The sequence below is a fragment of the Lonchura striata genome, chromosome 6 (assembly GCF_046129695.1).
Source record: "Lonchura striata isolate bLonStr1 chromosome 6, bLonStr1.mat, whole genome shotgun sequence".
NCBI lineage: Eukaryota > Metazoa > Chordata > Aves > Passeriformes > Estrildidae > Lonchura > Lonchura striata.
The window spans coordinates 38,199,982-38,227,678 of NC_134608.1; the positions used below are offsets into that span (position 1 = coordinate 38,199,982).

Sequence of the window (27,697 nt, forward strand, 5' to 3'; positions counted from 1 at the left end):
CGGACTAAATCTCCTTTCTTGTTGATTCGACCTGGAAGTATAAAAAGTTCAAACATCACAGAGCATCCTTTCTTAAGGATTTTTTTATCAATTTCTCATCCGCAGCAGCGGCGCTGCCCCGGGGCGGAGCCGGGCCGGGCCTTCCCCCGCCATGGCGGCGCGGGCGGGGCGGCGCCGAGCGGCGGCCGCGGGGCGTGAATAAAGCGGGCGGGGCGGGAGGCGCGGGGCTGTGCGGGGCTGCGCGGGGCCGTGCGGGGCCGGCGGCGGGAGGCGGCCCGGCCCGCCATGAGCAGGGCGCAGCTGACGCGGACGGGGATCCTGCGGATGGCGCTGGGCGGCGGCGGCGCTGACCCGCTGCTGCCGGCGGAGGGCGGCGGGGGCCGGCGGGCGCCCTTCCTGCTGCGGGCGCTGCGCATCGCCGTGGTGGTCTGCCTCTACTGGTTCACCTCCATCGCCATGGTCTTCCTCAACAAGTACCTGCTGGACAGCCCCTCGCTGCGCCTCGACGCCCCGCTCTTCGTCACCTTCTTCCAGTGCGCCCTCACGGCCGCGCTGTGCCTGGGCCTCAGCCTGGGGGCGGCCTGCGGGCCCCCCTGCGCCGGCCTGCCCGCCCTCCGCCTGGACCCCAAGGTGTCCCGCAGCGTCCTGCCCCTCTCCGCCGTCTTCATCGGCATGGTCACCTCCAACAACCTCTGCCTCAAGCACGTCGGCGTGGCCTTCTACAACGTGGGGCGCTCCCTCACCACCGTATTCAACGTGCTGCTCTCCTACCTCCTCCTCAAGCAGACCACCTCCCTCTATGCCCTTCTGGCCTGCGGAGTCATCATAGGTGAGGGGGAGCAGGAAGGGCTGCTCCCATCCGACAGCCAGCCCCGGAGAGGCGGTGGTGGGGTGCCTTTCCCTTGGGAAGTCATCCCCACCTGCATGGCAGCTCCCTGGTGAGGTGGGGTAGCTCAGGGCTCTTGCCTTACTCTGTCTATGGCAACCAAATTTATATGTCTGGAGGATGTAGGTGACTCATTAAGAGAAGAAGTTGCTCTCATTTGACACAGCTCCCTTTTGCCTTCGAGCAGTAAAGCTTCTCTGCCTTCTAATGAAGTTTAACCTACCTTTTTGTTTCTTCCCCCTGTACAGGCCATAAAATAGCAGGTGGCTTTCTCCCCGTTCCCAAGTTCTTGTTGATTATTAACTTCAGTAACAATAACATTTATGTCAGCACCGCTGGGACCATACAATAGAGCCAGCCAATTGGTTTTTACAATAGGCTGAATGCATGTGATAAAGGGTTAGCTGATCAAGCCAAGCGTAAAACACCACCAGAAGATCTGGTTGCTTGGTTAGGATGTAGGGCGAGGCACTGAGTATCTTAACAGGAATGCTTATAAGATGTCCATTCCAAAGGCAAAATAATCCCAAAAGCTACCTTCCACTGAAGGGCTGTTTAGATGCTAAGAATGGTGAACTGTTGATTCAGTCTGGTTCCAGTTGTGCATGCATTAACTTAGTGTTAGATGGCTGGATGAATCAGATGAAAATAAGAGAATCTCATCTCCATGGAAGAGGTGAACAGGAACAGAGCTACTGTATTTTCTACAAGTGATGCAAGCAATTGCCTTCAGCTATTCTTTTGTTCAGGCACTGCCCAGGAGTGTGGTGCCTGGCAGCCTGACAGGGTTTCTCTAAGGTTCATACTCTTGTCTGGCTCCATCTCCTTTTGCTGTGAGAGCATCACCTGAGTGCCTATAGCAGCACAGCTGAGCAGCCTCTGTGGCCTGACACAAAGCATGGAACCCATTTGTATCTGGGCTTAGTTTCAAGCCATTAGGTGCTTTGCAGGCAACTTCCCAGACAGCCTCCAACAAGAGGCAGCTAATGGAAATGTGGTGCAGTGCTCCTTCAGTAGCTCATCTCCCTTTTATGTTTTGCTTATGAGCTGGATGGAGAGAGGTCTCCCTCTCTGCCCTGGAGGTGCAAAACTTGTAGCTCCTGTTTTGGAGATGGTTAGACAGTGCTTTGCATATAAAAGTCCAATATGAAGATACTGCACACAGTTTCTGCCTTTTGATTTTTTTTTTATCATGCTTAATATTACATCCATGTTTTTACTATCTTTCCATCTTCTTCTCTGACTTGTATTTTCCTTCCTGTTAACAGCAGAGAAAAGTCTGTAAAGTTGGGTTTATTCAAACTTTGAAGAATATTTTTTCTACCCATATGTCAATTTCCAGCCTTTTCAATTAAAAACAAAATGGTGTCCTGAAAATTACCTATATACAGAGACTAGCTGGAATAGTAGTTTCTGAACTGCTGCCTGCTCAGTGTGGGAATTAGTCCTCTGAGGTTGAATTACCTGCACAGTAAATTTCTTGCACTTGCAAAATAGGTCTTCCCAATCATGGCATTTTGTGGGTTCACATAATGGAAGGGGGGAGCCCTTAAGCGTGTCGCTGTGTTCACTATAAAGTAAATGATGAATTTTTGACTGTATGTTTTGAGCAGTTGTTCAGATGATGCCTGGTTTGTTTGGTTGCAGGTGGCTTCTGGCTGGGTGTTGATCAGGAAGGAGCAGAGGGTACTCTGTCATGGACAGGTATATTCTTTGGGATCTTAGCAAGCCTTTGTGTCTCTCTCAATGCCATCTACACCAAGAAAGTGCTGCCTGTGGTGGATGGTAGCATCTGGCGCCTGACCTTCTACAACAACATCAACGCTTGCGTCCTGTTCTTCCCCCTCATGGTGCTGCTGGGCGAGTTCCGCACCCTCTACCACTTTGACAAGCTGGGGAGCCCCAGTTTTTGGGGCATGATGACCTTGGGGGGAGTGTTTGGCTTTGCCATTGGGTACGTGACTGGACTTCAGATTAAGTTCACTAGCCCACTCACCCACAACGTGTCTGGGACAGCCAAGGCCTGTGCACAAACAGTGCTGGCTGTTATCTACTTTGAGGAGACAAAGAGCTTCTTGTGGTGGACGAGTAACTTGATGGTTCTCGGGGGTTCCTTTGCCTACACGTGGGTGAAAGGGCTGGAAATGAGAAAGGTGCAAGAGGATCCCAATGTCAAAAGCAGTGAAAGAAATGACACTGGTGTGTAGGTGACTCCTGCACCTCTATTTTTGAGCCTGAGGGGATAACCTTTGGTGCTCCTTTCCTCCTGGGGAGAAGAAGAGCAAGGAGCAGGAAAAAAATGCACCTACAGAGTATATGGGGAATTGTGTCAGGAACCAGAGCCAAAGACCTGACTGGATCATGTTTTATCTCACCCCATGTCAGAGTTGGGGAGAGCATGTGTTGTAGAGATCAACTGGGTTAGGGTTTTTTGTGATTGTTTTTTAAATGGATGTTGTTATTTACCTAATCTGGGAAATTTGCATCTGGGGGGGGCGGGGGGGGGTTGGGCTCATATCAGACAAAGACTGGAATGGGAGCCTTGTGTAGTTAGGGATCTAAAATTAACTGAATTAATGCAATCTGGAGTTATAAAATCCTGAACCTTCAGGAAAGGAAGAGGCAAGTAGCCAGACTGTTTGGGTTAGACTTCAGTAAACTGTTCTGCTGTATAAGGTTTTGCAACAGCTGTTCTTCTGTTGCCCCATTCAGTGCAGAGGATGGAAATTCTCTCCCTTCTGGCTATGTATAAGTCTAAGCAGCAGCAGTGCCTCCAAAATGCCTTTCCAGAGTCAATATCACATCCTTCTGAAGTTTTTTCCTGTGTTGCTTTACACCTGGTTTCTCAATTTGAAGAAGGATGCTAAGAGTCAGGAATTAAACTCCTCATTCTCTCTGCACTGTATCCAGTGGGGGAGAGGATGCTCCTTCCAGGGGCCTTTCTCATGGAGTGAGCTTGGCCTCTGTGTCACTCCATGACAGGCAGGAGTGGAAAAGTTACTCTGAAACACTTGCTGCTGTAGGGTGGGTATCCCAGTTCACCCAGGGTTTGCCACACTTCTTACCCTCTTTGTAGGGGGTAGGTTTGTATTGAATTTGACGTTGTTTCCCATTCCCTTGTTTCAGGGGGCTTATTCCATGTTTACCTCGTAGCTCCTCTAGTGCTTGCAGTTTGCCTTTTGATTTGTTCCTTTTGAATGCCCCCATGGCCATCCCAGCAATTCATTCAATGCAATGAGTTTTGCTCAGCTGTATCAATCCCTTTGCTTGGAACTTTCTGCTGAACAGATCTACAGAAATCTCTGCCCAATCCACCCCACTCCTCCAGTCTGGTTCTATGCAATAGAGTACGTCTGTGCTGAGATTTCTAATTCCTGGGGTCAGCAGCAACAAACATCCTGTGGTCGGCTGTGATGTTGCACCAGCTTTCTAAATCCCTGGCCCTCTTAAATATGAAGTTACTCTGGTAGTGATCCTGGGCAGTCCATGCCACTGCTTCATACCCTGCTCCATGGATCCTACATGATGTACCATGTCCCGTGAGTGATGTCTGACCACACCTACCGAAGAACACTCAATTTCTGCCCAGAATATGTTCGTGCTTAATTTCGGGGGGTGGAAGGGGCTCCTGCTCCAGGGTTCGTGGTCACAGGTATCTTATCGATGCCATTTAGGGTCTTTGAACATTTCTTTGGGGGTTTTTGGGGGGTTTTTTTGTTTTGTTTTGTTTTTTGGAATGGGGATTTTCAACGTTGACCTGTAAGACGAGCCCTGCTGACTAAATTCGGGGCTCGCTCTCGGGGGCGGCAGCGACATTTCCGGGGCGGTTTCCGCGGCGCCGCCCCGCAGGCGGCAGCGGCGGCGGCGGCCGCTGGAGGGCGGCAGAGCGGCCCCGGTGCGGCGATTGGCTGCCCCCACGCGCGGCAGTCACGCGGCGGGGCGGGCCGCGGCTCGGGTGGCGGCGATGGCGGCGGCGGCCGCGCTGGGCCCGGCGCCGGCCCTGTGCCGCTCCGTGCACTGGTTCCGCCGCGGGCTGCGGCTCCACGACAACCCCGCGCTGCAGGAAGCGCTGCGGGACGCCACGTCGCTCCGCTGCATCTATATCCTGGACCCCTGGTTCGCCGCCTCCTCCGCCGTGGGCATCAACCGCTGGCGGTGAGTGGCAGCGGGCCTGCGGGCCGCGGGCGGGGCGAGGAGGCTCCCGCGGCACCGGAGCGCTTCCGTGTCGGGCCCGCTTACTGCTCCCCCCGGCCCTCCCGCAGGAGGGCGGCTGTGCCTTGTCCGCTTGGCCTCGCCGCGGTTTTCTCCGCGGTGCTGCCTGACTGTGTGGGAGGATGCCTTCACCTTTATGTAATGTCATTAGGCTTTATCAGTGGGGCGAATGTATGAGAGCAGCAACCGACGGATACGTAGCTTTGGGAAACCCTTTCCCCTGAATTTAGAGACGAGGGAGAAGAATGCTCAGTTCCGTGGCTGCACCGCGCCTCCCCTGTGCCCTTGGGCTGCCGCCGCGCGTAGGCACGTGCGCACGCAGCGCCGTTCTCCAGCGCTCACGTTTTTAGGGAAATACACACCGGCTGCTGCTAAGAAACTAGAGATGAAGCTGAATGGGCTTTTAATCATCTCTGCAAATGGGAAAATGTATAGCATGAGTCATGTTTGTGCAAAGATCAAGATCTCAGTACCTGTAGCCAACATTACATAATGCTGTTGTATCAGGTCTCGGCAGCCTAAACATTTGGAACCCCAATTCAGATAGGGATTCTCCCGGACAAGACTCCCCTGCATACAAGTGAAGCAGATCTCCCACTAACCCCTCAGAGGAAGTCGACAGACAACCACCTGGGTAAAGATGCTTTGAGAGCACCTGGAAATGTCATGTGCACTAGGGTAACAGTAGTTGTAATTAATGGCTTCTGCTGTGCCCCTTGGCTTTATTTCAAGGAATGGGGTTGTATGGGTCATATCTATGTGTTTCTAGAATCCCACATCAGAGAATGACTTAAAAATTGTAAATGTGCAGAAGTTACCTCAGTGTAGTCATTCAAAGTGCAGAAAATTGTGAATTCTGTATAGGAATCTGAATTGATCTTTCCATAGACCAGACTTTCTGCAGGTAGCAGCAGACAGAAATGCCTTTCACGTGCTGCTGTTGTTGATGACTGTCCTCATTTGGAAGAACCAAAGTGGTGCCACAACAGATTAATTCCTGATCTGTTTAATCCTTGTTTGTTTCCACCAACGTTGCGGAGGGAGGGAAACAGTTAGGAGTCTTCTTTATGTTGTAATCCTGGAATATATGAGCAAAGTTTTTAAAAACAATGTTTTCTTGGAGGTGTGGAACTACTGCAGATGTCAGAAATGAGCACTACTGGCTGTTAGGCAAAAAACATACTAGCAAGTTACTTATGTTGGCCAGAGTTCCATTCATTCCCATTGTGAGCCTTGGCTTTGTTTTACTAATTTTTTAAATCCAAATATTTGTATTCAGAGTTCTGTTCTTCAAAGACAAATTCTTATGTTTTACCTAGTTCTCACAAATTTATCATGTTGAAAATCTCTTGTTATTTAGCTGCACAGTGTGTGTGAGCCATTTAAAATTTTTAGAACACCTCGGGTAGTTGATGCTCATGCTTAATAAATGGAAAGTGGGCTGGGGCTCAGGGAGTGGTTTGTTTAGGTTACCTGGACCTGGTTCTGGGTGTTCTTCCTTGTGACAGAGTGCCTTTCTTTCTGTGAACCCTGCACCTTTTTCTCCCTCCAGAAATGCAGAGTGAGCTTGTTTATCTGGAAGCTCACAGTTCACATTATGGGTGGTGCAGCTATGGAGAGAGAAATTTCCACTTTGCAGTGCAGTTGCAGTAGCTTGGCTTTCCTTAGCTGTGGGTGGTCTTTAGGGAGCTGAGGCAGTTCTGGCAGATCACACTGCAGAGTGGGCATGGAGGATGGAGGTAAAGGTAAGTGTTGGCAGGCTCACTTACAAAGGGTTGTGTATTTGCCAGGTGCTGAGGGGACACTGAAGTTTTAGAGCTGGTGTCTTTTGCAGAGTTTAATAAAACAAAATTAAGTTGCTATGTAGATGGGGTGATGTGTGACTGGGAAAGCAAATACTATACATTTGGTGTTTTACAGCTTAGTGGGGGATTAGTAAGACATACCAATAAATGCAGAAAGCACTTACATGGCTTCTTAGAGTTTTGGGGTGAGAGGGAATAGGTGAATGTCTTGGCATGCTCTCATCTCTGTGCCTTCATGGTGCAAGGTGAATTGCAGTTCTCTTTGCAATTATTCAAAGTACAGATAATTCTTGCCTCCAGAGATATTGGTGCTCAGTCTTGTGCTACTGATGAGCTAAGAGAGTACATTTCTCTGATGTGACATGGTGTATTTATAGCTAAAACTGTAAAACCTGCACAGTTCTTGCAGTATGTCATTGCTTTCCTTGGAGTAATGCATCAAAATTTTTTTGCTTCACATGCAAAATCCCTTTTTGCCTCAAAACCTGTGAAAAAATGTACAGTAGGGAATTACATGGTTTATGCTTTCTCCATGTAATGTGGAGAGAAAAATTGACAAGGGTGTTCTCCCACCTCTGTGGGAGAAGGTGGGAAGTGGGTTGCAGTAAGAAGAACATCCTGGAAGTCTCTTGGATCTGGACAAGCACAAGTTGCATATGAGTGAATGGGAGCTGTCTGGTGCTGCAGTCTCATAAAAGTTGTTAGACCAGAGATAAATGAATTCTTGTTTTCTGGTTCCTCCAAACTTCCAGTTTGATTTGGTGGTGCAGCTTTTCTGGAGTTCCATGCAGATTCTCATTTGCCTTCTAGCTGTAACCCATCTGACTGACACTAACTGCTGTTGTTCCTTCTCTGCAGATTTCTTCTCCAGTCGCTGGAAGATCTGGACAACAGTTTAAGGAAACTGAACTCTCGCTTGTTTGTCGTGCGAGGGCAGCCAACAGATGTCTTCCCAAGACTCTTTAAAGTAAGAGAATAATTTTTTGGAGCATAATGAAGAAAAATTAGTGACCTGGTGCTAAATTTGCTTTCACTCCCTAATGATTGGTGATTCCCTCAGCATCTCTTTAACTAGTTCTTACTAGTTATAACAAACTTTCCTGCTTAACTACAACTAACTGCTATCTATAAGGACCACCTTGGGAGCCAGATCTGCACCTGAACTCAGACTTGGAAAGAAATGTAGTTATAGCGTGTAAACTACTATCAGGGTGCTCAAGCTTCTCTTTTTGGATGGTGGCCTTGAACTTTGTTCCTAGAAGTCACCTCTCACAGGGCTGCACTGTGACACACAGACCCTTTGTTGGGAATTTCTTTCCTAGTGGCTGTTTGCTTATTGCAGTTTTTACTTAGGAAGACCGCTGTGTCTATAGACCTTTACAGACAACAGAAGAAAGTACACTGATCTGTATGTGAATTGCAAGTGCGATTGTGTGTTAAAATTTCAAAATTCAGGAGCTTTTATGTTAGCTGACCTTCCTTTTCTGTTCATGACTGCAGTTTAGTCATCTCAGCAGCAGGATATACTTGGGTGCAAGCTTCCTGCTGATGTACTGTTTAGGACGTGGAATATGCAGTTACCTTGGTGATGAATAATGGATTAGTGGGGTACATTTCTAAAGTGGTATGTCAGTGCTGCAGATGTCAGGGCTAACAAGAGCATCTCCTTGAATATCAGGGCTTCTCATACAATGTCATTCTTCTCCATCCTGCTCTAAGATTGTATTTCCCCATGTTTTTGAAGCTTTTTGACAATGTCTTTGATAGTGTTACAAAACTAAATGAAAAAAAAAAGCGGCTCTTAATAGTCATATGAGTTGGGGGTGTCATGTGGGCTGTGCCTTACATATGGTTGACAGAACTGGTGTCCCCCAAATCCTACTATAGACCAGCTGCCAGAGAAGGAGAGGTGAGCTTGAATATGTACCCTCCTTCTGTAAATGTTTCTGATGTGTATGTTCTGGAGCAGGACAGTTAGTATTGGGGAGGAACTGGACTGTGCAGATGAGAAGGGGCACTGATACTTACTTTGACTTCTGCATCCTAACACATGACACAAACTTTTAGCCTTTTCAGACTCTGGATTATTTTTATCTTTTGATCTGCAAGTAAGTTCCAGCTCATAGTAGTTCATGCCCTCTTTAGTTCAGGGTATTCACAGGATAATTAAAATTTTATCGGAGAAAAATGTTCATTTGGTTAAAGAACAAAAACTAGATGGCAGAGTCTGAAGTCTGGGGAGATTGATTGTGTAATCAGCCAGAACTGCTTTTTGCTGCAGTCTGCTTTGTCTGGGCAGGTGAGCTGATGAATATCTCAGATGTGCTATAACAGAGCTGAAAAAAGTAGAGGCAAGTTGGTGTTATTACATGGTGAATGTATAGCTTTGGTAGGGATTGAGGCCTCTCCAGAGCTGCTGCATTGAAAACAGAATTAGCAGCAGTTGTGCCTTACTCTCAGGTTTTGTGAAGAGGAGAGTTATGTCACATTTACTACTGCAGTACTTAGGCCTAATGTAATTTCTTCTCTCTCCGCCATTAGCTGAGCTATGTTGTCATTAACAGTCACCACAAAGGCACTGCTGTGCATGGATACCATGACAAGTGTACTTGTTAGCAATGTGTTAACCTTTGCAGAAGTTTTGCCTCACTTCTTCTTAATAAACATCTGTAGTTTTACCTCTTCTAAAAAAGTGCACTGCTTGTTCACTGAAGTGTTTTCACAATCCCTTTGGTGCTTTTTCCCTCTACAGTTTTTCTTTGCTCTAGGTTTGATATTAAGAGGCAAGTCATCAGTCATTACTTTTCTTTTGTATATCTGCAGGAATTTACTGTCATACAGGTAACAGATTTTCTGGTTGGTATGTGCTCTGCTTTCTGTGTACTACTGCATCACATAGAGCAGCGGCCTTCTCAAAACTGTAGGAAATACCTGAATTTAAAGTGTTGGCTACTTACCTAAAATCACTGTGATCCTAATGGCTTTTTATTCCATTCTATTCTTTCAAGGTAGTAATGTATATTCCTCTGAGACCAAATCCATCTTTTCCAAGCCTTCCAGTTGCTCATGGCTTTCATATAGAAGAAAGAAATGTTTAAAATGAAGCTGTTAAATCACATAGGAGCAGGGCAGGGCCTGGAATGTCTGTTTGACCTCTGCTCTGAGTTACGGATGCTGTCATGTTCTTACTTTAAAAAAATGGTGGAGGATCTCTTTAAGATGTACATTCATTGGTACATAACTTGTTAATTTCTCTGTCCTTCCTAAAGTTAAGTTTAGGGCTGAGTCTGCAAGTTTAGACATGTAGGTAGCTTGTACAGTTTTCTGCTTCAAAATCCCCTTCCCCATCTTTGGCATTGTTTTTAATGGTCTTCAGTGAACTAACCACATTTATTCTTTGTGTCTTGTTTCTGTTTTGCAGGTAGAAAAATCTTCTGTATATACCGGGGTGATTTAGACTGTCTCACTTGGAGAATGTTATTTTTAGTTGTGTGAGGGTGTTTTTTAAATGTCTGTAGATTTCTGGTTGTGTTTGCTAAACAAATCTGTGGGCTGCTGCTCTGCTTGATGGATGTCTTGGGAGGGTCACTGTGGAAACCATTAAACCTCTTCTCATAGGATTCATTTTCTGAGGAAAACTAGGCCATAGACTCTGAGAACAATCTGTGCTCTAGAAAAGCCTGGAAGAGTCTGAGTGCTCTTTCATAAGGCCTATGCCATGTAATTTGTGAGGGATCTATTAAAGGTATGAAGATGAGAATAAGTGCATGGCTTGGCTAGGGGGGTTGGAACTAAGTGATCTTTAAGGTTCCTTCCAGCTCCAGCCATTCTATAATTCTACAATTCTAAAATAACTCCAAAAAGTCAGGACTTTAAATCTGAATTGCAGTATGCACAACAGAAAGGTTCACTCAGTTGCTGTCCTATGTCCTGCAATTTGGAATGGATATTGGTTTCCTATTGTGTGATGTCTTTAAAGAGATACCAGGAAAAATTTACACTGTTTTGGTTTTAATTAATGTTGCCACATAAAAACATGAGGGGTTGAGCAGAACTTCTGTTGAAAGAGTTTTCTGAAATGTTTTTTCCGCAAATGTTGGAAGAGGATGGTAAGGTTACCTCAGGACAGCACGTGCAACAAAACATGTTATTGATAGGCTCAGGAACTGAGCTGAAACCTAAGAACAGTAATAGGCAAGAACTGAACATCCTCTGATGTGTTTTAAACCTGAAGTCTACAAATTTGCATAGCAGATCTGATGGTTACTAGAGCTGATAAAATTATTGCTTCTTTGCTTATCTCAAATTCAGATTGCTGTTCCTCACAGGAACACTCTCAAAGCTTCCAGAACTTTAAACTGCTCAGGAATTCTGAAATCTTCATTTGTAATTGTGCTGGTTAGAAATAGTCTTGTGTTTGACAGCTGGCTGTATTGTTTTTCTTGCAGGAATGGGGAGTCACTCGTCTCACTTTTGAATATGACTCGGAGCCATTTGGAAAGGAGAGGGATGCGGCTATCGTCAAATTGGCCAAGGAGGCTGGTGTGGAGGTGGTGATAGAGAACTCCCACACCCTCTATGACCTGGACAGGTAGGGGACAGAAAGGGCAGAGGTGTTGTCAGGGCTAGGCTGGGATTGTTGTGTCTGCAAAGACTTCAGTCTCTTCCATTACACTGATAACTGTGATCCTGAGTGAACCTATAAGGATTACTTGGCACGCTCCACTTTTGATTAGAGCACGTCAAAGTGCTGACAGTGACGTGAATGTGCAGAAAGGTGTTGCCTCAAGCTTCTTAAACTCTGTACTTGAGTGTCATTTAATTTGCTCAGCTGTGTCCTATTGATTGCTCTCCTTGAGCATGTCCTCAATGTATGGACTGCTTTTTTTTTTGTTTCATTGTAATAAAGGTAGTTGAGCTGTTACCTCAAACACGTTATGAAAGCAGGGCTTTTAACTGGTGGATGTGTCAGGACAGCTGGAAGAAGTAAAACAAGGTAGATTGGGACAAACTGTCCTTTTTCTAAAACCTGAATGCTTTGTCTTTGTGTGTTTCCTGTGTTTGTTGTTTTGATGTTGAGTTTTTATACATTTATTTATATGTATAATGCCTCTGTATACATGTGATTTTAAATGATGGTGATGGTCTTTCAGCTGAGACTCCAGGTATGCTTGACTTCAAAAGTCAGTACAGTGCTCTAGTACTATTCTTACAGGTTGCTTGCTTTTTTTTCTTTCCTCCTTTTTTTTCCCCTTTTCTTTCTGATGTGACTTGTGCCAGTAATGCTGAATGTGCATTTTCTCCTATAAATCTTTAACATCCATAATTTCCTATGGGAGGGAGCTTTGCAGTTAGCACATACTGTGTGGAAATGCTTGTCTCTGGAGTGAGGGGGATTCTTGAACCTGTCTCATGAGCAGGTGCTGCTTTCTAATTTTGCATGAGAGGACCATGTTTATTACCTATGATTATTACATCCTCGCCCCTCCAATGTCAATGGCTATCACATTCTTCATGTCACCTATGTCTTTTCCAAAGTGGAAAGTTTCAGGTGGAATCTGATCTAAATCTCCTGTTTATCACCTTTCTTTATACTTCCAGATATTTCTAGTACTGGAGAGCAGTGGTGAAAATGACAACGAGTGTGCAAAATGTAGAAGCAGCGTGGATTTTTTAGAGTGCTATAATGTGTCCTGTCTTTTCCTAACAGTAGCATTATTTCTGGTTTTTTTGAGTGCTGCTAAACATTAAACTGATGTCTCAGGGCTTCCTTCCAGAATGGGCATAGCTATTTGAGAGGCTGCTACTGTATAAATAAGTTTAAGATTGCATATGGAGAAACAACATGACCAACACTGCAATTTCATCAGATATTTTTGGTTATGTGGCATATAGGGAAATTTTTAAGTTGTCTTTTATCTTCAGCTATCCCAGATAGTTTATTGTGTCAGTAAACTTTATCATCATGCTCTTTTTTGTCCCTTTCCAGATATTTTGTAAAAAATATTGAGCAGCAAAAGCTGTAGCTCAGCTCAATATAGGATTTCTCTTTCTGTTGGAAAAATAGATTCCTTCTCTAATTCTGTAAATCAAAGAATTTTCTGTCTGCATGGACCTTTCCCTTTACTGCAAATTATTGTGGTTTCTTTAAATTTTTTTTCAGTGGGGGATCTAGTCAGATGGTTTTGCAAAATTCACATAGGAGATATCAACTAAATTTCCCTTGCCCCAGGCTCAAATGTCTCTAATAGATTTTCAGGCACAACTTCCTTTTACCAAAGCCAAATTAACCCTCCAACATATTGCATATATCCATGCATTCACTGTTTCCATTAGTGTTTTCTGCCCATCTGCCTAATGTTCATATCAGTCTATTCATTTGTCCCTCTGATGCCCCTGAAATGCTTTACAAATCTGGAGTGGTATTTTCTTTCTTTTTTTCCTCCCATAGTATTTGGATAGTTTTATATTACATGCAGCAAACAGCTATTAGTTTGTGTATTTCATGACGTCCTTTACAATTTCTGGGTGAATATTTGGTGGCCCTGGCAAGCTTTTCAAGCATAGCATTGTTTTGTGGCACTTTTTCCTGGTCTCCCAATCTGTCACAGCATCTGATAACATTTTCTTTAAAAAAAACCAAGAGTCATAACCTCCCTAGATACCTCCATAGTGAATACACCTGCAAAAATATATGCAGAGGTTTTCTTGTGCTCCTACAGTCTCCTTTCTTTAATGAGTTGATCACCTCTTGGTCCTATAAATATCTTGGAGTGTCTGTAAATGGGATTGTTTTGGTTGTTTTTTTTTACTACTTACACATTTTAAGAAAGGTTTTTTAAACTTTCATTTTGATTAGGAGATGCAGGAAGGCTGTGGGTTTTAATTTAACCTACCAGAGTTTGGTGGGTTTCTGTCTTTTTCTTCAGTTTTCCAAAAGATTCTGTCTCTGTCTTAGCGGATGCTATTCTTTAATTGTTTTGACTCTTGTGATTTTTCTGAAATAGTGTTTCACATCTGTATTATATTGTTGCTCCTGGAAGGGTGCTAAATTGATGCATGCTAAAATCACAGAGCAGGCAAGTGATAACTAACATTTTCAGCTATACCTTAGCACTGTCTAAGACTAAATAATGAATTAACACTTCTTGTGAGTTCTTGATTTCTTGTTTCATGGAGCAGTCATTTATAACAACTAGAAAACTGGGTTTTGGCAGGTGGTGGGGTGTGATAGATACCCAGTCTGTGTGGATGTACTTGAAGTCTTCAGTTACTCTGGCATTTCTTGGTTCTTGGCATCTCTGAGATTTCTCAGCAGGTGGTAAATACAGTTTTTTATACTGCATTTCTCCTGGAAGTCTCAGACTATCTCTCCCTCCAGCTTCAAACCCTTGGTATGTGTTGTCCCTCTGCTCACCCTAATGTTTTTCCTGCATACTTAGAAGGTGGGAATAATACCTGGTGGTGGCATTCTACTCCTCATCTTTCTTTAATCAGGTTTCTGACAAGATTGTTAGCCCAGTTTCAAACAATTTAGACTAATCTTTCACTCCTACATAAATGAATCCAGCACTTCTCTTGTCCCCTGCAGTGTATTCCTGGTACCACTTTCACCAGCTTATTTTAAACATCTGCAAAGAGCCTGGTCAGTTAACTTGTGAATTTGACCAGTTTTACCCAGTAGGGAGATTAAAATGTGCCCCTTGTTGGCACTGCCACCATAGCTGTGTGATTATCAGAGCATCTTTCACCTCCTCTTCCCCAAAACAAGGAGAGGGGTGTAGAAAATGAACATCAGTGCTGGTAAATACTCCTAAGAAAATCTGGGAATTTCCAATCAAGATAAGCAATGTTCAGATTGTAGAAGTCAGACAGAAAAGATAATCTCTTGGGTACCATCTTAGCCTGCTCATAAGCCTTTACTTGACAACTATTCTCTCTGACAACTTCCAGATAACAGGTTGTTTTGTCTCTTTCCTGGATCTGCCTGTTTTCTCCTCCTTGGGATCTAAATCCTTTGTAGCATGTTTACTTATGGTCAGCACTGTGGGTTCTGTAATCCCAGGCAGGCTGGGTTGTTCAGCGGGAGTGATTTAGGTCAGAAAAGAACACTGTGATCTTGTGTGTTTGTAGCATGCATCAGGATCACCTTTTCCTCAAATACTCTAGCCTAAGGCTGAAAAGACAGTAGAATATGTTCTCATAGGAGCATGTACTAACTTATAGGAACCAAGCATGGGGAAGTGTGCATGCCTTGGTGCTTCTACAGTTCAGTACACTGTGCCAAAAAGGTGGGTTATTTCTAAGAAGGTTTACTCAAACTTCTGCCTGCCACATCTTGCTATCTTCTCCTGTCTTGCATGGTGGTCTGGTGTCAGGTGTTTTCATCCACTGCCAATACCCAGCCTGTCATCAAGTCACTTCATCTCTCATCTCAGTATGTGTTTCAGGGGAAGCTGAATTGCTTGTTCTTTGTTCAGCATCTGTTGGATGGACAGATCAGTTGGTTATATGTCCATCTCCTCGCCGAATGTGTAGAAATGCCCTTTGTTCTAAGTAGACAGAGCCGTCCATGAGCTCTCTGGAGCGTGGATTTGGATCAGAGCAATTGCGTAAGCTGGCAAGGCTAACGAAACAGTCTGTGTGAATTGGAGCTGGGGTGCTGTGGGCAGCCTGGGTGCTGAGTGCTGGCAGCCAGCTCTTCCTCCTGCAAGGAAGCGAGGGAACACATTCAGTCCCTTGCTAGAACCCAGCCTTCTCATTTGCAAGGGAGCTGAGGTGTCAGATATTTGAGGCCAGCAGCTTTCCTAAGCCCATTAGCCATCCTGCAGAGGCACTGCTGTGGAGATGATTCAGAAGCTGATACCTGTGAGGGTGTGAGTTTGAGTCTGCAGACGCTGTGCTGTCACAGGTGACTGATAGGATACTGTATAATCAAAGCAGTGCTGGAATTGTTTGGTTTGGTTTGGGTTGTCTACTTTTCTTGAGGTGAAGTGTGACTGATGGTCAAATAGACCTTCATAACTCTGGCATCAAGGTACTACTGTCAGATAGTGCTGGGCAGCATATTGCTAGTTTGGTAGCACAGCCAGTTTTGGGTGTGCTCACTAAGGTTAGGTTCTGTGCAGTGAATACAGTTCCACTCTGTTCCACTTGAAGAAAACTAGAACAACTGCAGCATGTGGCAAATTGGGCTGGGGGAGACGGGTAAAGTGGGGCATTAAATCCTGGAGAAAGGGCCTCCCTTTTTTTGTTATTGAAAGTCTTGTGAAAGTGTATGGCCTAGAAGGTCATATGGATTAGAAGGTCAGTATGAGGAAGGAAAGGACTCCTGCTTGGGGAGCTTCCTGTACTATTTTCTGTACAGAAGGCTGAACAGTACTACAATACCCAGGAAGTGTAGTATAATATACCATATTGTGCAATATCCAATATTCAATACTACTTTTCCTGTATTGTGAAAGGTCCAGATTTAGTGCACAATACCAGTGTCAGGTGCTGTGAAATGTGCTGCTGGTCCTAGTCCTACCTTAAAATATTTGTGATCCCAGATCGAATAACTCTTTAGGAATTCAGGAGTAGTACTAGGTAACTTCACTAATACTCACATCCTTGAGGATTTCAAGTTCAGATACTAGCATCCATCTGCTAGGCACAGTGATTTGCTCCATGTAGCTAGCTGTCCACAGAAGTTTTAGCTGTGGATCTTGTACAATGGTGTGGATCTCAGACTGAACGTCAGCTTTAGCAGGACTGAAAAGAGAGGCAGTGTGGAAGAAGTAGCTTCTCTGCCTCTATCACAAGTACCTCAGGGCAAACACGGTGCGGCTTTGTCACGTTTTCTCTTCCAAGCTCTGAATTCCTATGGAAACAAGCGAGCCTCTCTAGAGTGCTGTAGCTGGAAATGCCTCACTTCTCATCCAATGGAAGCACTGATTTTTTGGGGATCTTTGGCTGGTCTTGTTTAGGGATTTACAAAGCAGCCACAGAGAAAAGTGTGGTGAGTAGTATTCATGAGTTCTGTCATTTCTTGCCGTCTCTGGGGTGGAACATGGAGACAGCAAAAAAGTGCAAGCAGGAAAACAGAAGAGATGTGCTCTGGTGTGGTGGTGCAGGACAGAATGTTGGCTGTAAGGCAAATGCAAATGTATCTGTCTCTGTGGCTATGTCTATGTCAGAGTGCTGTGCCCACACCCTGGCCATGTCTGTTTTAGCCTGGCACTAAAAACGCACAGTACTTTGCACTCTGTGCACAATCCGATGGCCTTCCTCTCTCCTTGCCCTGTTCAGTAATGTCTTTATCTCCCAGTGTTTACAATTTATAAGCAGAAAATCAGGAAGAAACTGCAGGAGGCTCCATTTTCCATCTGTTCAGCCGTGCTGCCCGTAGGGAGAGCTCTGTTTCCCTGGGCCGGGCTGTGCGGAGCCCCGTGCGGCAGCGCCCGGCGCCGGCGTGGCGCCCCGCCCCGGCACACGTGCGGCCCCGCGGCAAGGGGCGGCACATGGCGCTCGGCTGTAAGCCCGGCCCCTTGCATAAGCTGTTGATTGAAATGGGTGGGGAAGGCTGCTGTGCGGCAGCTCCCGTGTGAGCTGTGGGGATGCCTGCCTCCGCTTTATGTAATGCTGGTGATCCCTGTGCTGTCGGCTTTGTAGTTAACTCCTTCCACTCCTACAGAAGAGGGGTTAAAAATGACATCTTTCAGCCTGGAGAAGTTTATCTTGGCATGGGGGCTTCTCAAAGCTCTCTGTCACAGGAAAAATAAGACTGTGGCCCCAGCAGGCTGTGGATGCTTGGTGAAGTAGAGGAATAGGGAACTTTGTGTTTTTCCACAGTGTGATCTGACACAGGTCAATTCCATGAGACAGGGCTGCTCGTGACCTTGTGGCATGGAGGAGGGTAGTGATCTCTCTAATCACAGAGAGAGAGGAATGATGCAAACTGGGATTTGTCTCATCCAAGATAGGTAGAGGAGGGGTCACTAACAAGCTGAGTCTTCTGTGTCAGACAAGAAGGAAGTACAGTCAGAATCAGATTAGGATATCACAAGGTGTTAGGGGAACCAGATGCAGGTCTAGGATTTGCCACCTTGGGGAGACAGAAAAGCAATAATCAGATAGAGATTTCACACTGATGAGGAGCTTCAGGAGAGATATGATGCTCAGCTTGATTCAGCTGGAGCTGTTTTGAGGTTTTTTATCCTACAGAGATGAGGAAGTATATGATGTTTTTTCTTATGTATTTTAGAATTTTGTTTGGTTGATTTTAATATCCGTTTGAGGGATGCATCAAGTGGAACGTAGGTCTGTAAGGATTTCTGTATTCAGAGTGAAAGGCTATCCTGAGCAGAGATAGCAGAGTCCAGTTTGGATGTAATTTCTTTGTGTCATCTGTGGTAGTGAGACTGTGTTGTTTCACCTTGTTTATTTTATCTCCAGAATAATTGAGCTGAATGGCCACAAGCCACCCCTCACCTACAAGCGCTTCCAGGCCATCATTAGCCGTATGGAGCTCCCAAAGAAGCCAGTGAGCACTGTAATAAGTCAGCAGATGGAAACATGTAAAGTGGACATCCAGGAAAACCATGACGATGTCTATGGGGTCCCATCCCTGGAAGAGCTGGGTATGTGTCAAGAATGAAGGCAAGAACTACTACCAGCTGAAACAGGATCTAGTGGAACTATTTCCCGTGGCTGGCACATGTTCTTACCTGATGTGGGCTGCTTCTAGCCATAGCACAGCCTAATTTTTTCAGCAAGTGCCACACCTTGTGATAACAAACTGGCATCCCTTGCACTGCTGTTGATGCCCAGCACCCCCTGTAGCACTGCTCTTAAGTGTTCTGCATCTGTCATTGTGTTCTCTGCTATACTGAGCATGTAACCTCTGTACTAGCATCTCATGTCCTTACCAGCTGCTTTCCTCCTACTGCAGTCTCAGGCATGTTGTGTAACAGACCTGAAAGAGGTAAACTATCTGTGTACCAGGTTTAGGTAATTTCATTCTGTTACTGCCAAGCGGCACCAACTTGGGAACTTAGCAAGACAAAAGCTATTGCAAAAACTTCTTTCACTCATCCTGTTGTGCCTTATAATCCTGTAAGACTTGAAGAAGGAGAATGAATAGCTGAGGCGTGAGGAATGCAAGACCTACATCAGGGAAGTGAATCTAAATGCAAGGGAAGAAAGGGCTAATGCAGAGTACTGTCTGTGACTAGAGGCTCCATACTAGCTTTATAGGAAGTATCTTGTGGTACCTTAAGGCACAGTTTCAGCAGTCATGTAAAAGCATGGGGCTTCACAACAGGAGTATCCTAAGGGCTGCAGTCCTGCATGAATCTACTTTCTTTATTATCTGGCCAAATATGAGACTACCTGTATCCTTACACTGCTCTGCTTGCTGCCAGGGAGGCACCTCTGCCCAGAGCACTGCAAGGAGACTGCATTATTGCTTCTCCCTTCGCAGTGGTTCTTTTGCGCTAATCCAGTGCCTTTCCCAGCACCAGCCTCAGCAGAATAAGAGCCACACCAGGAGCAGCTGGGCTATCTAGTGAGCTGCTGATGTCAATGGCAAGGTGTTTTGTAAGGCAGAGCTGTGAAAGTAGATGTTTCATTGCCAGCTGCTCTGGCCTTCAGAGCAGAGCCCTGTGGGTAGTGCTGACACACCAGAGAGAATGCTGGCTGTGAGCAATGGGGAAAGTCACCATAAAGCTGCCTGTAGCATTGCAGGGAGAGGCCCTTGAAGTGCAGTGTCATGAGCAGGCTCTCCCTATATCCTACATGATTTGCCTGCTGTACAAGGGTTAAAGCAGGAAGTAAGCCACATTAGGCAGCTGTAGTATGTACTGTCTTGCTGTTGCTAGTGCATAATCCGCATAATCCTGTATCAATGCCCTTTGTTAGACATAGCTTCAAATCTTACAAAGTTCTTTCTCTCAGGCTTTCCTACAGATGGTCTTGCCCCTGCAGTTTGGCAGGGAGGGGAGACAGAAGCTTTGGCACGGTTGGATAAACACCTGGAAAGAAAGGTAACCCCTTATTTAAGTGGCGTTTTCTGCAAACTGTGTCTCCAAATGAAAAATGCAGTGTTGCCTAGTACCCCATTCCCTGCTCTTCCTAGCAGTGGTCATAGCATTCACCTGTGGAAAGGAATGTATACGACTGATGGTGTACTCCTGTGATCTTAGGTTTTGTGTGAAGCAGAGAGCTCATTGGCTTCCTCAGGTCCAAAAATCTAGAGCAGTATATTATTTATGCTGCTGCTTGAAGCACATTGGACTCTTTTCCTTGTTTCTACTTCTCAGTTTCCTTTAGAGGAGTGCAAACTTGGAAATTCTTCTGTTAAGTTGTTCAGTCCCTGCTGCACACTGCACACCATCTCTTTTTATCTTTACCTTAAGTATTAGTGTGAGTACATGGTTATAAAATAATGCCTTCCCCTTGTCCATCAGCTTCTTAATAGAGTGTCTCACTGGCTGGCTTTCCTTGAGTCTCTTGTTGAAATAATCAGAATTTTTTTCAATGGGGCTGGTGTTCTTGATTATAGTGCACAAAGTAAACAATTTCAAAGTAATGAAAGGGGACCCAGCTGCCAAAGCATGATTCAGTTTTAACCATTTTGTACATCTTTAATTCATCAAGCTGGGTGGCTTGATGTCAGTTGTGGAAATCAAAGCATAAATACTTGTGCTGAAGAGGGAATAAATTATCAACATAATGCTCCACAAAAGGGTCTGAATTTTCCCAGTTTACTTGTTCAGTGTGTGAAATGAGATAGACATACTTGGACATAAACAGTTGTGTTAGCTTGTATCCCTAGGAACCCTCCAGGTTGTTAGCTCCTGTATGCAAAGCAAATTAATCCTCTTGGGCAAAATAACTGACTGGCTTAAATCCTGGAGCAAAGGTTTTGCAGTTCTTGACTGGGGCATGGGGTTGGGATTGCCTGCTGGCAATCTCTGCCAGCAGAGGTTGGAAGTAAATAGAAGAGACTGTGCTGTCAGATGTGAGTGGCCTCACTACCAGCTCAGAGCCTTGCCTTTAGCAGTGTCCCACAAATACAAGGGGTTTTTGGCTCATTTCTCCTGAATCTGTCTAGGCATGGGTTGCAAATTACGAAAGACCAAGGATGAATGCCAATTCATTGCTGGCCAGCCCTACAGGACTCAGTCCCTACCTGCGTTTTGGCTGCTTGTCCTGCCGCTTGTTTTACTATCGTCTCTGGGAGCTGTATAAGAAGGTAAGACAAAAGGTTCACCTGGAGGGCAGGTGGGGCTTGAGCATATGTAGGATGATGCTGGTTGCCAGACAGCGTGCCAGAATGGGTGCAAAAGATAAGTTGCCTCCCTAGTGTTTAATTGTTGGGCTGAGCTCATTGCTACTAAAGAGAAGCCTTTTGGGTAAGAAAGTAATTCTCCTGTATGTACTCATGCAGGCCTTGAATCTGGTGGTACCTTGTTCTTCAGTTTGGACTCCTGTGTTCTGAGCCATGTAGAGCCATTTACAGTTTTACATCGTTCCAGTCGCTTGTCTTTGTACTGTGTGACCTCTGTCAGTGCTCTGACTTTACCATCTGGGCTTTCTGATAAGGGGTGAGCTCCATCGTTGAGCTCCTTTATGGCAGTGGTCAGTAGCTGACTTGGGAAATGTGTGTAAGTGCATGGGTGCCTCGTAGCTCAGCTTCATGAAGCCAATCCTTCTGTGCTTGTGAACATTTGTGTCCCCTCTCCACAGGTGAAGCGGAACAGCACACCCCCCCTCTCTCTGTACGGACAGCTTCTGTGGCGGGAGTTCTTCTACACAGCAGCCACCAACAACCCAAAGTTTGATCGCATGGAGGGGAATCCCATCTGCATACAAATCCCCTGGGACAGGAACCCTGAAGCCTTGGCAAAGTGGGCAGAGGGCAAAACAGGCTTCCCTTGGATTGATGCAATCATGACCCAACTGAGACAAGAAGGGTGGATCCACCACCTGGCCAGACATGCAGTGGCCTGCTTCCTGACCAGAGGTGACCTCTGGATCAGCTGGGAGTCAGGAGTCAGGGTGAGTCCTGGCATTTTCAGATATTTGCAGGAAGCCATAAGGAAAACATAGTCTCTCTGGCACTTGCTGCAAGGATGGGCACACAGGTATGGCTTTTGCTTCATGTGTGTATGGTGCGTGGAAGAGAGGATTTGCTAGCAGGCTCTTGGCCAGCCAACAGCCTGCCTTCTTTCTGCCTTTTACCTCAAGGCTCTGACTTTGTCACAAGCCTCAAGTAACCATAACTAAATGTGTTTGGGACCCACTGGTAAACACAGACTAGGGTTTTGGGGGCCTTTTTTTTTTTTGGGGGGGGGGGGGGCGGGGCTGGTTTGTAAAAATTCTCTCAGTCCATCTGTTTTCTTTGCAAGTTTAATGTCACTTCTTAACCTGACCTTTTTCCTCATTATAAAATCCATCACCGTGCCGGTCAGGGAGCGCTCCATGACTGTGAAATCTGAGTCTAGAGTCTCTCAAGGAAAGAGGTAAAAGACCCTCCTCTTGGGCCATCTGAAAGGACAGACAGCTCAAACCTATCCAGTGTACATACTGCCCTACACAGAAAGTGGAGACAGGGGCATCTAGTCACAAAGCTGACAAAGAGCATAATTCAAAGTTGTGCCTAAAGTGCAGCATCTGTGCATGGGTGTGAGTGAATTACTGCTGAAACCTTTCTGCCTCTCAGTGGTAGTGTGCTCTGTGACCTTCAGACGGGTTCTTTCTTCTTGCTTTGGTGCACGTTCTTCTGTGCAGCATCCTCTCCTTCCCAAGGTTGGTGCTTTACACTCATTATGCCTGCCAGGCTGGGATCAATACCCAAAGCTTGCTGCAACACTAGGTAGTGATTTAGTCTGTAGCTGCATGAGAGATGAGCCAGCACTTTATCAGTGTGAGCCGACCATGGTTCTCTAAGTGAAAGTGTCAGGAAGTGAGATGCATTGACCAGCCAACTGACTTCAGCCAGCAGATCAGTTCTGTGCTGCTGCTCTGTTCTCATAGCTCAGTGCCTGCCATTTGAAATAGCATCCTGGGTCCTACTGCCACAAAGTCCTCCCCAGGGAAGGTTTCAGTGCCTTTTCCTCCAATTGCTGCAGGTGTTTGATGAGCTGTTGCTGGATGCAGATTTCAGTGTGAACGCAGGCAGCTGGATGTGGCTCTCGTGCAGCGCGTTCTTCCAACAGTTCTTCCACTGTTACTGTCCTGTGGGCTTCGGACGTCGCACAGACCCCAGTGGTGACTATGTGAAGTAAGTGATGTTAACTGGAGCTGATCTTTGTTTCTGCATCTGTAAGCTGAAGTCAGTCAGTGGCTCACAGGTGCGTGGCACTTTCTGTGCATTGTGTGTGTTACACTGCTTTTTACTTTTGTTGCAGGAGGTATCTGCCCAAGCTAAAGGGTTTCCCATCACGATACATCTATGAACCGTGGAATGCCCCAGAGTCTGTGCAGAAGGCAGCCAAGTGCATCATTGGGGTGGACTACCCTAAACCCATGGTGAACCATGCAGAAACCAGCCGACTGAACATCGAGCGCATGAAGCAGATCTACCAGCAGCTGTCACGCTATAGGGGCCTCTGTAAGTACCAACAATTGCAAAAGTTTGTGTCCTTAATAAGAGATAAAACGCTGGGAGGAAAGGTCACGATTTAAAATACGTATTACTTGTCTCTCTGGCCTGTCCTTGCAAGAGGAAGCAGTGCCTGCCAAATCTGCTCAATTGGTTTCCAGGGAGAGCTCCATTATGTTCTCAGACAGTTAAGAGTGGAGTGTTTAAGTCTCAGAGGTGCTGATAGCATGGCACCATCCATATACCATCAATGGTCTATTCTTCACTTTGTAAGAAAACCTAAGCAGTGTATTCTAAATAAATGCACAGCTAGATCACAGTGTGTGTCTGTAGTCAATACTGGGTCAGTGTAGCTCTGAAGTATTCCTGCTTTGGGATATGGATGTGCTGTTTGGTGATCACTAAGGTATTTCTGTGAAAAGCTTCTCCTAGCCCAGGTGTGTTCTGTTTCTTAACTAAGATCCTCTTGCCATTCTCTAGGTTTACTGGCATCCGTCCCTTCTTGTGTGGAAGATCTCAGTGGCCCGGTCCCAGACTCTGCTTCAGGGCAGGGATGCAGCACCAGTACAGGTGAGTTGGATCTATTTTTGTGCTTTTGATTTTCATGTCACATTAAAGGTTATAGGCAGGAGAGGGTCCTTTTCTAATAAGAAGAAGCTGTGTAGCTAGGAAAACATTCACATTTCTTTACACTTTCTTCAGAAGTCCTTCAGTGAGCCTTCATGTCTAAAATGGCTGAAGAATAAAAGTTCATTAATGTGAATCTTTTATTGCCTGTATGGAATCATATGCAGCCACTTAATGGAGAAGTGCAGATTGCTGTAGGGTTTATCAGGTATAATTAAACTGTCCTCTGTCAAAGGAGGATACTTTGGTGTTTGTTCGGGGTGACTTAATTCTGCTTTTAACAAAGTTTTTGGTAAAAGTTTTCAGAGAGGCTTTGACCAAATGTCTCTGTGCTTGTGCAGTCTTCTTTCTCCCAGCTCTGTGGCAGGTTAGGCCTGGGTGTACTTGTGAGGCCATCTAAACACAGGAGAACCATTGCAGTGACTCTTCTTTCTTCTACAGCAGTGAGACTGTCTCAAGGAGACCAGGCTTCTCCAAAACGCAAACACGAGGGAGCAGAAGAGCCATGCCCTGAAGAACTGTACAAACGAGCCAAAGTGACAGGTCTCCCCACTTCAGAGATCTCTGGAAAGAGTTTGTGATTGTGAGTACTTCTAGTGTGACCTGGCTTAAACTACCTGGTTCTGGAAGCTAACAAGATTCAATCTTTACTTCCACCATTTTAATGAACAAAATGGACTTCCTTGTGGAGGGACATGTAAGGCTCCTAAGTGTAATTCCACAGCCTAGAAATATGGCAGTGGTCAGCCTGCAGGTTGTTTGGATTTTGTGTAACATGCTGTTAGCTCTGTTGTCCGGTGGAGAGCGGTGCCCTGCTGCTGGAGCTGTCATAGAGCACAGTTGTTGGTGCATTTGCTCTTGTGAGGCTGCTTCTCCTTCCAGAGAGTGGGCTCACAGCCAGGTTTTCCCATCTGGTGAGGGTATGGGCTAGAGCAGGAGAGCAAGCAGGTCCAGTCATCTGGCTGCAATGCTCCAGATCCCAGGAGCCAAGGAGCTGGTCACATGTTCTGCCAACTTTTCAGTATGACAAGGGAGGTCAATGCCAAATTCTCTCTTTTACTTTCTCCTACAGCCAGTGACAAGCACCTTGCAAGTGAAGAGAGAGAGTGCTGAAGAGGTGACCAGAAGCGTAGGAACTGCTGTCACAGAGGGACTGGAACTTGGGATCTGCAACAGAAAATCCAGGGTCTCATAACTGTGTAATTCCAATGGCTGCCACAGAAGGGCACTGCATTACTTGTGCTTGGGAATATTTGGCTTTCTGGTTTCCAGAGAGCTAAATGCGTCTCTTCTCAGCCATGCTCAAAATCTGCCCACATTAAAGAGGGCAAGAACACTCTGTCAACTTGTTCACTCCCAGGTGTATCTATCTTTTTTGACAACAGCTCAGTGCGCATGAGTTGATGCATTGATGTAGGAATTGGCATCTGCACATCTCAGAAATAGTGAGCATCCTTTCTCAGTAATAGTACTTGGTAGTGATGTATGCTGATTAATTCAAATTAGAGTAGAATATAAGAAGGAAGCTGCTACAATGTCAAAAATAGAGTACCCATCCTACGAGAGAGCAGAGAAAACTCAGTATTTCTTTCATTAGGCTAGGCTGAGGAGGAAGAAAATGCTTTGGGTAAATCAAGGTAATGCTTATGTGGGATGGAAACAAAATGAAGGTCAACTGTAGATACACTTGAAAGGCACTTAAAACTTTCCCTGCAAAAGAGCCTTGCCACTGCAAGGTAAGTCATAGTGCTATTACCTGGAATGGTTGGCTTCAGAGCTGTTTGACATCTGGGGAAGAGGAACTCTGTACAACTCCCTGGAAGGAGGTTGTAGCCAAGTTGGGGGTTGGTCTCTACTCCCAGGCAACCAGTGACAGGACAAGAAGACACAGTCTTAAGCTGCACTGGGGGAAGTTAAGGCTGAACATTAAGAAAAAGTTCTTCACAGAAAGAATGGTTGGGCATTGGAACAGGCTGCCCAGGGAGTCACCATCCCAGAAGTGTTTAATTGGCAGTGGCACTCAGTGCCATGGTCTAGTTGACATATTGAGGTTAGGTCATATAGGTTGGACTGAATGATCTCAATAGTATTTTTCAACCTAGTTGATTCTGTCACTCTGAGAAGGAGGAATTGTTCAGAGAATAAGATCATGCCTTGATATGAGCAAAGCAGTATCTCAGAATAGATGTGATCCAAGTAATAAGGAAGCTACACCTGGGCCCAGCACTCTACAGCATTTCCTTCCCTGAATGAGAGCTCCCAAATGGAGCCTGTGTCTGGTGTGTAGCCTGTGCAGTGCCTCATACTGATAGAGGATGTATTACACATCAGCTCCTTGAAGTGAGTCTTCCTTGAATTCAGAGTCTAGTGTCCATTCTGTTCATTCTTTTCTGTATTGGCATCTGTGTGTTGAATTTCCACACGGTAAACTCCTGTACCTGCCCACTGCTCCTCCTTGCCGTTTGCATTCACACTGGTGCTTTGTAGCCTAGCGAGGTGATTGTGTAGCTTTCCTGGCTCTTAACCATACACTCCTTGCTGGGTCCTGTTACTTGTCAGGTCAGCACAGTGCTGGCAGAGTGCCTCTGCCTGCCACCAGAGAGTGCAAGGGAGGGTGGTACTGCAGGAGATTCTCTCTTGAGGCTGTTTACAAGAGGAATCAGATTGAGTAGCTCATCCCGTGCAATGGGCTGCTGTTGGCACTGTTTTCATTTGCTGTCCAAAACCTTTCATCCCTGCCTGACACAGATAGTGTGGGGCTATATGTGAGCTTATGCAACTAACTGCTTGGGGAGTACAGGAGTTGTCTCCCACTGGGATAATCAGATTCAGTTTTGGAGCCTGTGTTTGAACCCAGAGCAACAGGGTTGCAAGTAGAAACTGAGTCAAATGTACCTGAGAAACCTGAAGTGGTTGAATTGAGTCTGTGAATAAATTTAATGAATAGCTGAAGAACCTTTCCTTCCCATTCCCTGGGGCTTTGATCTTACGTTCTTTTTCTGCAGAGAATCCACTGGGCAGACTGAACAAGTAAACAAAGAGTCACTTTTCTTAACCTTACTTTATTCTAAACTATTTGTAGTTTGCCTGGTGGATAACCCAGTTATCAACAGGTCTTGTCTCTAACCCAGCTGTTACTCCCATTGTCTTGGGGGTAGAAGGGTATAAAGAAAAAGAGATACTCCCCTACCCCCATCTTCTGCTGCAGAAAGAAGAAAGGGGAAAGATGTGCACTTTGTCTAGGTTACAGAAATTGTGACTTCTGTCATTTTGAGAGTTTCATGCTTAGGCAATGGTCTGTAAATAAAACTTTTTATAAATGTCTTTAACCCTCTTTTTGCTGTCATCCAAATTATTTCATTTGGTAAATGGAATTTTTGGGGCTGGATCTGTGGGGGTAAAGAGTCAAAGGGAGGGGAGGCCACATCTCCTCAGTGATCTAGAAGGCTTTGTGGAGGCAAGGGAGATCACATTTGCAAGGTTTCTGTCAATACCTGGGATATGGATGGTAGTATATGGAAGAGCTGCAGCTCAGGTAGTAGCACTGGGAATGACACGCATCAGACCAGTTAAAGATAA

The 27,697-nt window shown here is 45.6% G+C and overlaps 2 protein-coding genes across 2 annotated transcripts; both read left to right on the top strand.

Moving 5' to 3' along the window:
• Positions 1 to 285: 285 nt before the first annotated feature.
• On the top strand, positions 286 to 4,477 carry SLC35C1 (solute carrier family 35 member C1). The gene is made up of 2 exons (XM_021533623.2): positions 286 to 829; positions 2,534 to 4,477. The coding sequence occupies exons 1-2, from the start codon at positions 286 to 288 to the stop codon at positions 3,091 to 3,093; spliced, it is 1,104 nt and encodes a 367-aa protein (XP_021389298.1). The 3' UTR covers positions 3,094 to 4,477.
• Positions 4,478 to 4,836: 359 nt separating this feature from the next.
• CRY2 (cryptochrome circadian regulator 2) lies at positions 4,837 to 27,452 on the top strand. Its single transcript, XM_021533435.2, has 12 exons — positions 4,837 to 5,041; positions 7,762 to 7,870; positions 11,352 to 11,494; positions 18,340 to 18,524; positions 19,840 to 19,928; positions 20,999 to 21,139; positions 21,634 to 21,945; positions 23,019 to 23,170; positions 23,298 to 23,500; positions 23,972 to 24,061; positions 24,560 to 24,701; positions 25,191 to 27,452. Exons 1-11 carry the CDS (start codon positions 4,851 to 4,853, stop codon positions 24,697 to 24,699), a joined length of 1,755 nt encoding a protein of 584 aa, XP_021389110.1. The 5' UTR covers positions 4,837 to 4,850; the 3' UTR covers positions 24,700 to 24,701; positions 25,191 to 27,452.
• The last annotated feature ends 245 nt before the right edge of the window (positions 27,453 to 27,697 follow it).

Bases quoted from the DNA above. Each gene is read 5' to 3' on its own strand.
- SLC35C1 (XM_021533623.2), top strand. From the start codon at position 286: ATGAGCAGGGCGCAGCTGACGCGGACGGGGATCCTGCGGATGGCGCTG. The intron at 830-2,533 runs GTGAGGGGGAGC...GTTTGGTTGCAG, and splicing joins GGCCTGCGGAGTCATCATAG to GTGGCTTCTGGCTGGGTGTT.
- CRY2 (XM_021533435.2), top strand. From the start codon at position 4,851: ATGGCGGCGGCGGCCGCGCTGGGCCCGGCGCCGGCCCTGTGCCGCTCC. The intron at 11,495-18,339 runs GTAGGGGACAGA...TTTTATCTCCAG, and splicing joins ACCCTCTATGACCTGGACAG to AATAATTGAGCTGAATGGCC. The intron at 23,501-23,971 runs GTAAGTACCAAC...GCCATTCTCTAG, and splicing joins GTCACGCTATAGGGGCCTCT to GTTTACTGGCATCCGTCCCT.